At 54.0% G+C, this 12,158-nt stretch overlaps 1 protein-coding gene across 1 annotated transcript in view; it reads left to right on the top strand.

Annotated features, from left to right (window-relative positions):
- The window catches only part of NTN1 (netrin 1), a 225,626-nt gene that overhangs the window by 163,641 nt on the left and 49,827 nt on the right, over nt 1-12,158 (top strand). The window contains exons 3-4 of the mRNA XM_050765320.1: nt 2,826-2,975; nt 5,976-6,029. Of these exons, the coding sequence (XP_050621277.1) occupies nt 2,826-2,975; nt 5,976-6,029 (204 nt within the window). The remainder of the gene's footprint in view (nt 1-2,825; nt 2,976-5,975; nt 6,030-12,158) is intronic.

The following is a 12,158-nucleotide window of genomic DNA, read 5'->3' as shown; positions in this document are numbered from 1 at the left end:
GATCTGCTGGTGTGGAAACACGAGTCAGCCTGCTGCCTCCATACACCAGACAGATAGGGCAGATTCTTGCAAAATCTTCGGAGAGCGATTTGGAGTGATTTGGAAATGGTTTGGTCCTTTTGGAGGAGGAACACATCAGCAGCAAGCATCAGCTTGTGTTGAACCAAAGGGTGGGCCCTTAGGAAGCGCCTGCTGCACGCAGCCGATACAGTGGCGCTGCCGTTACCCAGGACGGCCCTCACTCCGCCAGACCTCGGCCGGTGCCAGCCCAGGCAGCTGAGCAGGTCACCAGCTGTCAGGGGCCGTGGGGCAGAACAATGCACCATCCTGACTCCACCCAGAGTCCACTCTGGGTCGGCCGCCGCCAAGATAAAGACCACCTGGGCCAATGGTGGTGTCCACGTGTGACGTGGCTCTGAACGTGCAGTGACCGAGCAAGTTTTGGTGACCTCCCTTCAGCCAAGTCCAAGGATTCAGAAGTTACTGGTCCACAGCTGTGTTCCATCAGCTCGGAGGGGAGAATGTCTTGGCATGAATCTTAGGATTACCAGCTGGCTAAGGGAGGTCAGCTGGCCTGAGCCCCTGATGCTCACGCCTTGCATCAGGGCCTTCGAAGGCGGTAGGAGCCTGTGCTGTGGCCCTTTGCGTTCGCACGGCCGACTTAGAGGCACTGCCTCCATCTCCCTTCCTACCACGGACGAATTGAAGAGGCCATAGGGAAAGGTCAGAGGCCGTCTCCAGCGTCCCCTCCTCCTCCTCTGCACGCCTCCATGGGCCGTCAAGGCTGAATCTTTTCTTAGTGTTGAGTGAAAAAGACAACAGAGAATGAACTTGAATTTAGGGTACATCTAAGACGATTTCCTAGCAAAAGGCATGACTTCTGGCTGGGCACGGCGGCTCACGCCTGTAATCCCAGCACTTTGGGAGGCAGAGGCGGGCAGATCACCTGAGGTCAGGAGTTCGAGACCAGCCTGCCCAACGTAGTGAAACCCTGTCTCTACTGAAAATACAAAAAAATTAGCCAAATTAGCCGGGCGTAATGGTGGGCACCTGTAATCCCAGCTACTCGGGAAGCTGAGGCAGGTGAATCGTTTGAACCCAAGAGGTAGAGGTTGCAGTGAGCCGAGATCGTGCCATTGCACTCTAGCCTGGGCAACAAGAGTGAAAATCCATCTCAAAAGAAAAAAAAAAAAAGGCCTTCTATGAGAAGTAGTAGCGAGACTGCAGCAGTTCCATCTGCCTCACAGGCAGGGAGCCCTGTAGGCTGCCCCTGTGCCAGGGCCTGTGCCCCCACCCTCCTCCCACCTGACGGGGGCACCCCCAGTCCCAGAACCATCACTCCAAGTGATTCCAGGAGCTTTTGCATGTCCAAACACAACTTCAACAAACAGTTCCTCACATTCTTCTCCTTTCCACTTTCTTCCCTCCCTCCTCTTCGTAATTATCCTCACTGGCCACTCCTGGGCCCGAGGCCAGCTGGGCTGGGAGAGGCCACGTTTTGAGCCACGGACTCCCGTGCTCACGCCCAGCAGTGCTTGCTGGGAAGTTCTAATCTGGCTCCTTTAAACTGCTCTCACCTGCGTTCTTGGTTTTTTTTTCCTCCTTTTGGAGGAGGAACACGTTAGCAGCCACCAGGGGACACCTGGAATTGGCTGCAGGACGCCTTGCTGCAGACGACTCCCCACCTCCAGCCTCCTGGGCGGGGTGTGGCTAGGACATTTGCCTCCTTCCTTCGGTCTTCCCCTTCCCCACCGCTCTGAGGCCACCGCCTAGCTTCAGGGAGGCAGGACTTAGCAGGGAACGCTGGCGTCCTGTGCCTACAGGTATAGCTGTTCTATGCCCAGAGCATGTGTGTTGGCGGGACATCCTCCTGCGGTCCTGTGGCTACTCTCTTACTGGAACTGGCTCCTTAGGACACAGCGACAGAGCCTCCATGAAGCATGACGGGGTGGGCAACCCTACCTCTCCACCCTTTCTAAGCCCAGGAGGAAGGTGGGGGGCCCTGCTCTGTGGAGCCGTAGTTGCTGGCCTGAGAATCCCAGCCTTGCTTCGCCTCCCAGCCTGGCTGTTCCCTTCCTGTGAGGCTCTGGGAGTTTCCTTTACCTCTCCCGTCTTTGTTTGCACATTTAATCAAGCCTTTAAACTAAACGATCACTGTGACCCTTTCTAGTGCTACAGTGTATGGTTTTTGTGATTCAGAAGACTGCCTTGGCTGTCTGACTGCAAAGCAGGGTCAGGGGTGGGGGGCAGCAGCTGGGGGAGCCTAATCTGGCTCCTTTAAACTGCTCTCACCTGCGTTCTTGGTTGAGAACCTGTGACTCCCTCTAACCTGGCAAACCCCAGAGCTTCATCAGGCCTCAAACCCCACTCCTCCCACGCCCTGGGTCGGCAAGAAAACTTGGGGGCGGGGAGCTGGTTGAGGACAGAGTGAAAACGCATAGGCTGACCCTGTCAAGGGAAGGTGTACCCTCACATCCTGACTCCTCCACCCAGGCGCGATCAGGGCTGCGGGCTCTGCCTTCCCCAGAAAGTATTTGAAAGCCTTCCTCCTGGGCTTCCAAAGGGCTCCCGCACTTCACTTTCCTGCTGCCAAAGCAGTCTCTTCAGGTCGGTCCATTTTAGTTTTCAGTCCCCGTTTCCAGGTAGGCGGGTGGCCAGTGTCAGAGCTTCCGGAGTGTGTTTGGGCTTGGCTGGGCCTGCTCTCCCTTGCTGCTCTTCCTCTAGGGCAGGGTCCATGGAGGCACCCCTGGGTAGGGAGGGCTCTGGGGGGGGATGCACTGGCCCCTTCCCCCTTGTCTGACCCTCCCATTTTGTGTTCTCTGCAGCCTGTGATTGCCACCCCGTGGGTGCCGCTGGCAAAACCTGCAACCAGACCACCGGCCAGTGTCCCTGTAAGGACGGCGTGACGGGTATCACTTGCAACCGCTGCGCCAAAGGCTACCAGCAGAGCCGCTCACCCATCGCCCCCTGCATAAGTATGTATAGGACACCAGCTTTTCAAGTCTCTGGCTTTGTGGGAGGACGGTGAGCTTTTGAGGATGCTGGTCACTGACGTTCAGTGGGTTCTTTTATTTTTGAGACGGAGTCTCACTCTGTCGCCCAGGCTGGAGTGCAGTGGCACGATCTCAGCTCACTGTAACCTCTGCCTCCTGGGTTCAAGTGATTCTCCTGCCTCAGCCTCCTGGATTCAAGTGATTCTCCTGCCTCAGCCTCCCGAGTTGCTGGAATTATAGGTGCATGCCTCCATGTCCCGCTTATTTTTGTCTTTATTTTAATAGAGTATGAGATTTCGCCATGTTGGCCAGGCTAGTCTTGAACTCCTGACCTCAGGTGATCCGCCCACCTTGGCCTCCCAAAGTGCTGGGATTGCAGGCATGAGCCATCGTGCCTGGCCCGTTCAGTGGGTTCTGTCGTCAGTGTGCATTCCTGCATTCACGGTCTCACGCTCATTGAGTCCACGTGGGAGACCCCCCCCGCAAGCTCATAGAAGTTCTTACAAAAGCCACTGGGGGCTCAGCAGAGCCAGCCCGTCTGAGGCTGTCTATCTGACAAACACTGAGTTTCCTGTTTCTGGGGGAAAGCAAGCCGCTGTCCTCAGCACTGGCCCCATTCTCACTGTCTACCTGGACCCTGGATCTGGGGTGGGTCCGTTCCAGGCGTGCTGCTGTCACTATTGCCGGAATGTCGGCATTCCCTCTGCCCCTGGTGGGTTCAGAACAGAAAGGACCGACAGCCCAGGGCCTTCGAGAGGAGCTAGGCAGGGCTTCCATGCACCGCACCTGTGGCCCTAATGAAGGATGATAGCAACCCTGCGGCGTTCCACACAGCTGTTCTCAGGGGCTCGCTAATAGCAAATGACCAGGATCCACGCCTCGGTAGAGGGGGCTCAGCACCCATCCAGGGCAGCGCAGGTTGAAATGGTTTCACGACAACCTCCAATTGTCAGCCTCACAGTTTGTCAGAATCCTTCTGTCCATCCACATTCTGCAAGGTGAACATTTTTAGACAGCTGGGAGGAGATCTGGGGTTCGGAAAACATGGCGGGGGTGGAAACTGAGGTCTTCCTCAGGGAGTTAGGCGTTCTCAGGTTGCTCAGAAATGGTTAGAACCAACATTTCAAATCCCCAAGTGGAAAAATCAAGCCTAGACATGAGAGCTGGTGTTTCTGAATCAGAGGCTGAACCCTTGGGAACTCACACTTCCCAGCCTGGGCCTTCTCCTCTCCTCTCACAAAGGGCGGGCTGATGCCTGGCGAGAGCATTGCTCCCTACCGGGCAACCTGGGGCTCCATCCTGGAATTTTCGCGTGCTCTTCCCAAGGGAAGAGCTACAGGTCCCAGACAGTGCCTGAGGGGCTCGTGCCCTGTTTTGTCCCAGTTTGCGTAGCCATGGGCCCTGCATGGGCGTCCCAGAGCCAGGCCGACCTCAGGCGCTGAGGGTGGTGGTCACAGTGGCTCTGCGACCATTGGCTTCGGCTCCATTTGTAGACTTGTGGGATTAGACTGGACCATTCAGATGTTGCCTCCGGGATGTTTCTGCTGGGACCAGGTGGCTTTTTAGGTCCAGCTTCCTAATCACCCATTGTGACAGGGCACCTATGGGTTGTTGTTGCTAATACAGTTGCCTGAGGTCAAGATTTGACCCCACATTGAGGGCCGTGTTCCCCCACTTGTACTTCCTAAAGGAGCAGAGGATGCCTCCGGTGCCTCTCAGATTTGCCTCCCAGCCTGAGTAGGCCATGTCCCTCCACCAAGCCTCAAGTCCTAGCTCATCTAGAATCTGGGAGTCAGAGTTTTACTGCAAAGAGTCAGACGGTGGCTACAATCAGTGGGGTTCGTGGTGACTCACCAGGGGAAGTGAGTCCCTTCCTCTTAGGGACTTCTGGTCCATGGTTTGGCCTTGTCCAGAAAGAGGAAGCCGGAGCTTCAGTGCCAGGCTGCTGAACCGATGAACAGTGGGGACTGGATGAACCTCCTCTCCTTTCTTGAGCACAGGGTGAGGTCCGGCAGGTAGTAGGAACCAACTGCTTTTTAAATGTTTATTATTATATATACTTTTTGAGATGGGATCTTGCTCTGTTGCCCAGGCTGGAGTGCAGTGGTACCATCATAGCTCACTGCAACCTCAAACTCCTGGGCTCCAGGGATCCTCCTGCCTCAGCCTCCTGAGTGGCTGGGACTACAGGTGCGTGCCACCACGCCTGGCTAATTTGTTTTATTTTTTGTAGAGGCAAAGTCTTGCTTTGTTGGCCAGGCTGGTTGCAAACTCCTGGTTTCAAGCCATCCTCCCACCCTGGGCCCCCAACGTGTTGAGATGACAGATGTGAGCCCCTGCACCTGGCCAAATTGCTGTATTAGATAGAGAATAATCAACACGAAGCACACAAGCTTTTATGAGGCCCTTGGATCTGCACTCTTGGTCCCATGCTGCCCACTAAGAAAATGCCTTAGCACCTGAGAGGTGAGGCCGCCGGAACCTGGGCCGTGCTGCCAACACTTCTCTGCATGTGGGAGAAACCTTTTCCTTTGGGCAGATTCCCAGCGCCTTGCGTGCCGTCCTGCCATGGCTCCTTCTCCACCTGTGAGTTGAGCTTAGAGATGAGCAGGGGCCAGTAGCCACATCACGATGAGGAGAGTGGCCTGGGGAAACCCCTCTCCACCCCTCCAGGGGTGGAGCTGAGTTGATGTCAGGCCCGGGGGTGGGGGCAAGGCCAGGCTCTGTGTTGCCACCTCCCTCCTGCCTTCACGCCCCCCTGCTAGGCGAAAGGAGAAAAACACCACCTGCCCAGGATGCCGCTGCTGATTTCTGTTCCTCTGACTTTTCTTGAGCCGGGGAATGGGAAATGGAGGGGAGGGTCCCAGGAAGTTGGGAGGAGTCTGTGCTGGGCTCATTCTAAAGTCAAAAAAATCATGTCGTCTTACCTTGTTTTCTCTCCACCATCCCCCTCCCCTCACTCCTGTCTTGAACCTCACAAAGAGATCCCCGTAGCGCCGCCGACGACCACAGCCAGCAGCGTGGAGGAGCCTGAAGGTAAACTGCCCCCTTCGCTTCTAATTTCCCACTCTTGCTGTGTGGCGGGGTGGTGGGGTGGGTTAACGGGGAAGGGGCGTTCAGAAGCCCAGACTCCTCTAACCGCTATCTGGGGTCTGCTCCGAATGACTGGCACCCCTGGGTTGCACTGAAGAAGCTGGAGCTACAGGACGCTATGTTGTGACTTTCCCTCTGAGAATCAAATGGAGGAGGTTTTAATGGTGCCTCTCTCCCAAGCCTGGAACCCTAAAAACTGAGCTCCTTCTCTTTGTCCACCAGCTGCCCACCAGCCCAGCACCTTCCAAGCTGAGGGCCTGTCACTGCTTCTTGGGGCTGCAGAGAAGGAAGGAGCCAGGTGCTGGGGATACAGGAGGAGGCTTGGGCACAGGAGCACAGAAGCAGAATGCAGGGGGCCTGGGAGGTGGGCGTGGGGGAGAATCACATCTTCATTTTCATTCACGTCCAACTGAAAATTTAGCATTTCCTCCATGGCAAAGAGAGGCCGCAGACCGCGGCATGCGGCCGAGCCTGCACCTTGGTCACCAGCAGAGGTCACGGCGGTTTTCACATCACATTCTAGCTGCTGCAGATATCATAAATACTGTTCATGCTGGTTATTGCTTCTCAAAACGACAGAAGTTACTAGACCCGCTGCTAGATCCTGATTTATAATCGTTAATCAGGAAGCACTCGCGTAACGTAACCATACCATCCATCTGGTTCTTTAAAGATATTTGGGCAGCGGCATTTCAGAACTATTAATTTCCTTTGTAGACCTGTGTATTTTATTTTAGCATGGAGAAATGTTTTTTTGAGGAAGGGTCCACAGGCTTCAACAGTCCTTGACACAAGAAGGGTTGCATAGCTCTGGCTTTGGGCACTCAGAGGGCACAGCCCTGCCGGATGCCCTGCTGAGAGCAGCCCAGGCCTGTACCCATAGTCCTGGTCCTGGGCTCACACAGGGCTTTTGTGTACTGGTCCTTGGGGTAAGAGGGCAGAAAGTGACAGGCACCCCAGCATGGACATTCATGCTGGCGCTGGGGACCCTTTCCCTCCCCCAGAAACGACTGTAGAGAGGTATGGGGGAGCTTGCAAACCCACGTGGCCGCCTGAGTATTTTAGGACACAGACGGGATTTTGGAGAGTATTGGCAGTGCACTGGAAACTTGAGAGAAGACAGACTCGGCACTTGTACAGGCATGGTCCACAAACAGCCAGCAAACAGGAAAGGACAGAAATGCATTTCAGGGAGTGCCAGAGGCAGCGCGGGGAAAGCCAGAGACAGTTCTGTCTTGCGTTGTTTGCAGAGCCTTCAGGGGCCTGTGGTTGAGCCCCACGCAGGGGAAATGGCGAAGAGAAGGGATTGAAGGAAGCGGCATGACAGGGAGACTAGATGACAGAGCCAAGGAGGAAGCTGTCTGTGTCACAGCACATTTCACAGGAACATCCTCAATTAGTTCAGCTCTAGGGGAGAGCAGTTTTGAAGGTAGAAGAGACTTAAATAGAACTTCGATTCTTGCTCTCCTTGATGTGACATTCGTCCTTGCCTAACTGAGACGTACCTGGACGAGATCTTAAGGCTGTGCACACTGCAGGGGATTGAGGCTTCTGAGCAGGGGCTGCGTCCACAGCTCATGCAAAAGCAAGACAGACCTTAAAGATCTCGCTCCATCTCCGTCTCTGTCTCTCACTCCCCCCGTTTCTCTAGTCCTTGTAGCTTGACTCTGGGTTTCTCACAAACCCTTGACTTTGACTTTTTCCCTTCCAAGTCAGAAATGGGCAAATGGGGAAAGATGTGGAGGGGGAGGGATGTCATGAGGTTTCCACACAGGCTGCAAGAAGCTGGTATAAAACTTCCAAGGTTCTTGGCTCCGCCAGACAAAAGATTCCGGAGCAGCTGCTTATAAATACTTGCAGCCTCCTCCTTTGAAATGTCTTCTTTGGGTTGTTTAACTTTTCAGACTGCTTTACTTTGTTACTGTTTATTTCCTTTCCTCATTCTGAACCTTTAAAAGTATGGTTTAAACTGAAGCGAGCAGTAAATAAACATCCTTATAAAGTATCTTCCTCAGAGAGAGGCTGAGTGAGCAGGTTGGAAGCCTGGAGCAATGTTTGTAGCTTTGACCAGACCCGCGCTGCCCTACTCTGGGGGTCCTGGGATACCCAGGGTGTCTGTCCCAGAGAATGTTCCAGAGAACCGGAACCATCTTTGGGACAACAAGTGCTGGACCGTGGGGCCTCCCGCCACAGAGAGGCCGGGCGTGCCTTGTCTCAGCGGCTGAGACATTGCAGGCAGGAGGCCAGGAGGGCCCCCTGGGAAGCGGGGCCTGGGAGCTCAGCGCTCCCAAACCTGTCCACTCTTGCTGTGTTTGAACAGGGGAGGCCTCTGTGCGAGGCTGCCGGAGAAAAGCTTGTTTGCTTTTGCCTGCGTACCAGAGGAGAATTAATAAGCTGAGAATTTGTTGTGAAAGCTGATGGACATAACCTTCCCCTGAACTCATCCCCTTGAAGGGCCAGCTCACTCCCGGAATGTTCTTTACCTGCTCACAGAGCTAGCTGGTAAACCGTCATGGGCCAGGGAGACAAGGAACGTAGTGTCTGCGGGGCTGGGGGGGGGTCTGTGGCCGGGGAGACCAGGAGGGAAACAAGGAGGAAGGAGAGAGGGACCACCCACTCAAGAAGGGCATGGTGCCCAAAGCTCCCCCGGCACTCACCTATTTATTGGTTGTAGAGACCTCAGCACTCAAGGATAAAACAGAGACACCTGCCTTCCCTCCCCAACCCGTTCCCCACCTATCAGCTCAAGGGGAGTTCTTGATTTGCAAATTGTTCGGTTTTGTGGTGGCCACTTGGTTTGGTGGGAGGAGACTGGTGTGGAGCCAGGAGACCAGGGGTTTGCCCTTCACTGACTCTAAGAACTTGGACAAGGCAATGGCGTCTCCTTTCTGCCTTCTGGAAGAACGAAGGGGCGGACCCAGTGCTCCACAGGCCCTTCCCTCCCTGGCTGGCTGTGGCAGGAGTGAGCTCCTCCTGCTGGGGTTTCCTCTTCAGAAGTGCCTGCTTGTTCTGGGTCCGCCCCCGAGGGTCCACTTCTCCCACATCCCAGGCAGAGGCCTGTGTGTGGGTGGAGGTGCTGGTAAATATTTAGCAACTGCCTGGGGCGGGGGGTGGGGCCAATGTGTAGCATCTGCCACTTCCCTTGGTGTCAATATTCCCTCCCTGGCCGGTTTCTGGCTACCCAATGAGATGTCATTGAATGTGAAATTGGGAGAGGTGCATGATTGGCCCTCAGAGCCTATGGCAGCCAATTCCACCTCCCCACTGCCCATGGGCCTTGCAGCAGAAACACAGCAAAGAGGTCCAGAGGCAGGAAGGGCTGCCTGTGCTGGCCTCCTTGGTTTGAGGGATCACAGCTGCCTTTGAGTGGGAGCTGGACCCAGGGCTCTGGGGGTACAGGAGCATGGAGCTGGCCAACTTCTGAGCTTCCTCCACCTCCCATCAGGGATCCCAGGTCCTCTCTCCCAACCCTGTCTTCTGGAGGTACTCACCCCATCGGGGCCTTACCTGGTGCCTTTGGCTAACTGCCTCAGCCGTCCCAGCCTGGGGTGGGCGTGGCTACCATGGGCACCCTTGCATATTACCTTAATGGTAGTCTGAAGGGAAAACACCGCAGAGCCTGGCAGCCAAACCGCTCTGAGACACTCAGCACTCAGGTGCTACCAGGCCTGTGTGGTGGGGGTGGGGGTTGACATTAGAGAAGTCACATCCGGTGGCCTCTTGACTTCATGGAAGGAAGTTGGGTTTATGTAGACCTGCAACCTGGATAAGCACGGATTATTCTCTTGTTTAGGTTTTTGTTTACCAGGATAGGGAATCAGTTGGGTGAATACAGGAAAATGAGCTAATGAGACTTGACTGCGGTATTGACAAGGGGTTGTGGGGAGGGAGAAGAGGGAGAAAAGGGCACTAAAATGGGAGGCTGAGACCTGAGGGCTGCTTGATCCCTCTCTCGGATTCTTCGTCTGTGAAATGGGGTAATCGCAACCCTGCCACTAGGGCTGTTGTGAGGATTAAATGGGATGATCTCAGTAAAGCCTGTGACTCAGTGGAGGGCCTGTTCAAAGTGCTCAATTAAGAAAAACCAGTAAATTGACATGAAAAATACAAATGCCATGGTATAATGAGGGGTTGAGCCAGCTTCTCCATCCAGAAAGGTGGGATTGGGGTGGGAGTTGCTGGCGTGAGGACAGGTGTGGAGAGTCAGCTTGGTTGGCTTTTGAAGACCTCAGGAAGTCACCAGTTGGACTGCCCAAGGCAGGGGGCAACTGAGGGAGCCGCATGGTGGGCTCGTCAGAGCCTTCCAGCAGCTCATGGTAGAGCCTTAACCAAGCAGAGAGGTAAGAACTAGAAACCAGTTAAAGGTCAAGAGCTTGACTTCATGATAGCCAAAAGGTGGGAACAGCCCACCTGTCCGTCGTCAGATGAACAGATACACAGAATGTGGCGTATCTATACAGGGACTATTTAGCCATAAGAAGAAATGAATGGCCAGGTGCGGTGGCTCACGCCCATAATCCCACCACTTTGGGAGGCTAAGGCGGATGGATTGCTTGAGCCTAGGAGTTTGAGACCAGCCTGGACAAAATACTGAAACCTCATCTCTCAAAAAAAAAAAAAAAAAAAAAAAAAACCAGGCATGGTGATGTACGCCTGTAGTCCCAGCTACTCAGGAGGCTGAGGTGGGAGGATCACCTGAGCCCAGGAGGTTGAGGCTGCAGTGAGCCGTGATTGCACCACTGCACTCCAGCCTGGGTTGACAGATCAAGACCATGTCTCAAAAAAAAAATGAAGTTCTGACATGTGCTACAACACGGAAGAACCTTGAAAACATCATGCTGATTGAAATAAGCCAGACCCAAAGGCTGCATATCATGATTCCGTGTATCTGAAATGTCTAGCATAAGCAAATCCAGAGACAGAAAGCAGATTAGGGGTTGCTAGGGACTGGGGAGCAGCTGTTTAATAGGTACAGGTTTTCCTTTTTGGGTGATGAAAAAGTTCTGGAACTTGATAGTGGTGATGAGTTGTACAGTGTTGTGAATGGACTTCATGCCATTGAATTGTACACTTAAAAATGCTAAATCCGGCTGGGTGCGGTGGCTCATGCCTGTAATCCCAGCACTATGGGAAACCAAGCTGGACGGATCACCCGAGGTCAGGAATTCGAGACCAGCCTGACCAACACGGTGAAACTCCATCTCTACTAAAAGTACAAGATTAGCTGGGTGTGGTGTTGCACGCCTGTAATCTCAGCTACTTGGGAGGCTGAGGCAGGAGAATTGCTTGAACCTGGGAGGTGGAGGTTGCAGTGAGCTGAGATCACACCACTGGACTCCAGCCTGGGCAACAAGAGTAAAACTCCATTTCAAAAAAAAAAAAAAGTGCTAAGTCTTATGTATATTTTGCCACAATTTAAAAAAAAAAAACAGTGCTTTGGGTCAGAGTCCAAGGGTAAAGTGAGTCTGATTTGTCTGGGGCTGGAGTGAGTGTCCTGGAGACAAGGCACTGGAGCATCGGCAGCAAGGGGGACGTGCTTGCCTTCCTGTCGCCTCACTGGGAACCTTCGGAGGGGATGGCGGAAGTCCTCTGTTGTCTTCCAGCCCTTTGGCTGTGGGTGTATGGCTTCGAGTTCTGGCTACACAGCCTGAGCCTCTCTCCCCTTTTGGAAGCATCTGAGAAGGGTCTGGTTCCTTGAGTCCCAGGTAGGGAGGCTTCAGGGCTCTCGGTATAGCAGAAAGGGAGCTGTGGGGTCCACAGATAAGACCCCTGGGAGGAGCAGGGATCACTGGCTGTGCAGACAGCCCAGGCCACTGGTCAAGAGGCCCAGTCACTGACCAAGGCACTGGTTTCAAAGGGTGGTATGAAATGGGATGTTAGGCTGTCCTGGGTTAGCCATTTAGATAAATGACCAGTGAAGTCATTAACACACCATCAGATTAGTATTATCCTGAGAGAAGACTGGACCAGACCCAGAATAAAAGATAAATGGATTCTGGCTCAGGGAAGAAGGAGACAACATTTATATACATAAGATGCTTGCTCTGTGGTAGGTACTGTTCCAAATGCTCT

Source organism: Macaca thibetana, chromosome 16 (genome assembly GCF_024542745.1).
Source record: "Macaca thibetana thibetana isolate TM-01 chromosome 16, ASM2454274v1, whole genome shotgun sequence".
Lineage (NCBI taxonomy): Eukaryota > Metazoa > Chordata > Mammalia > Primates > Cercopithecidae > Macaca > Macaca thibetana.
This window is presented reverse-complemented; position numbering and strand designations above follow the sequence as displayed.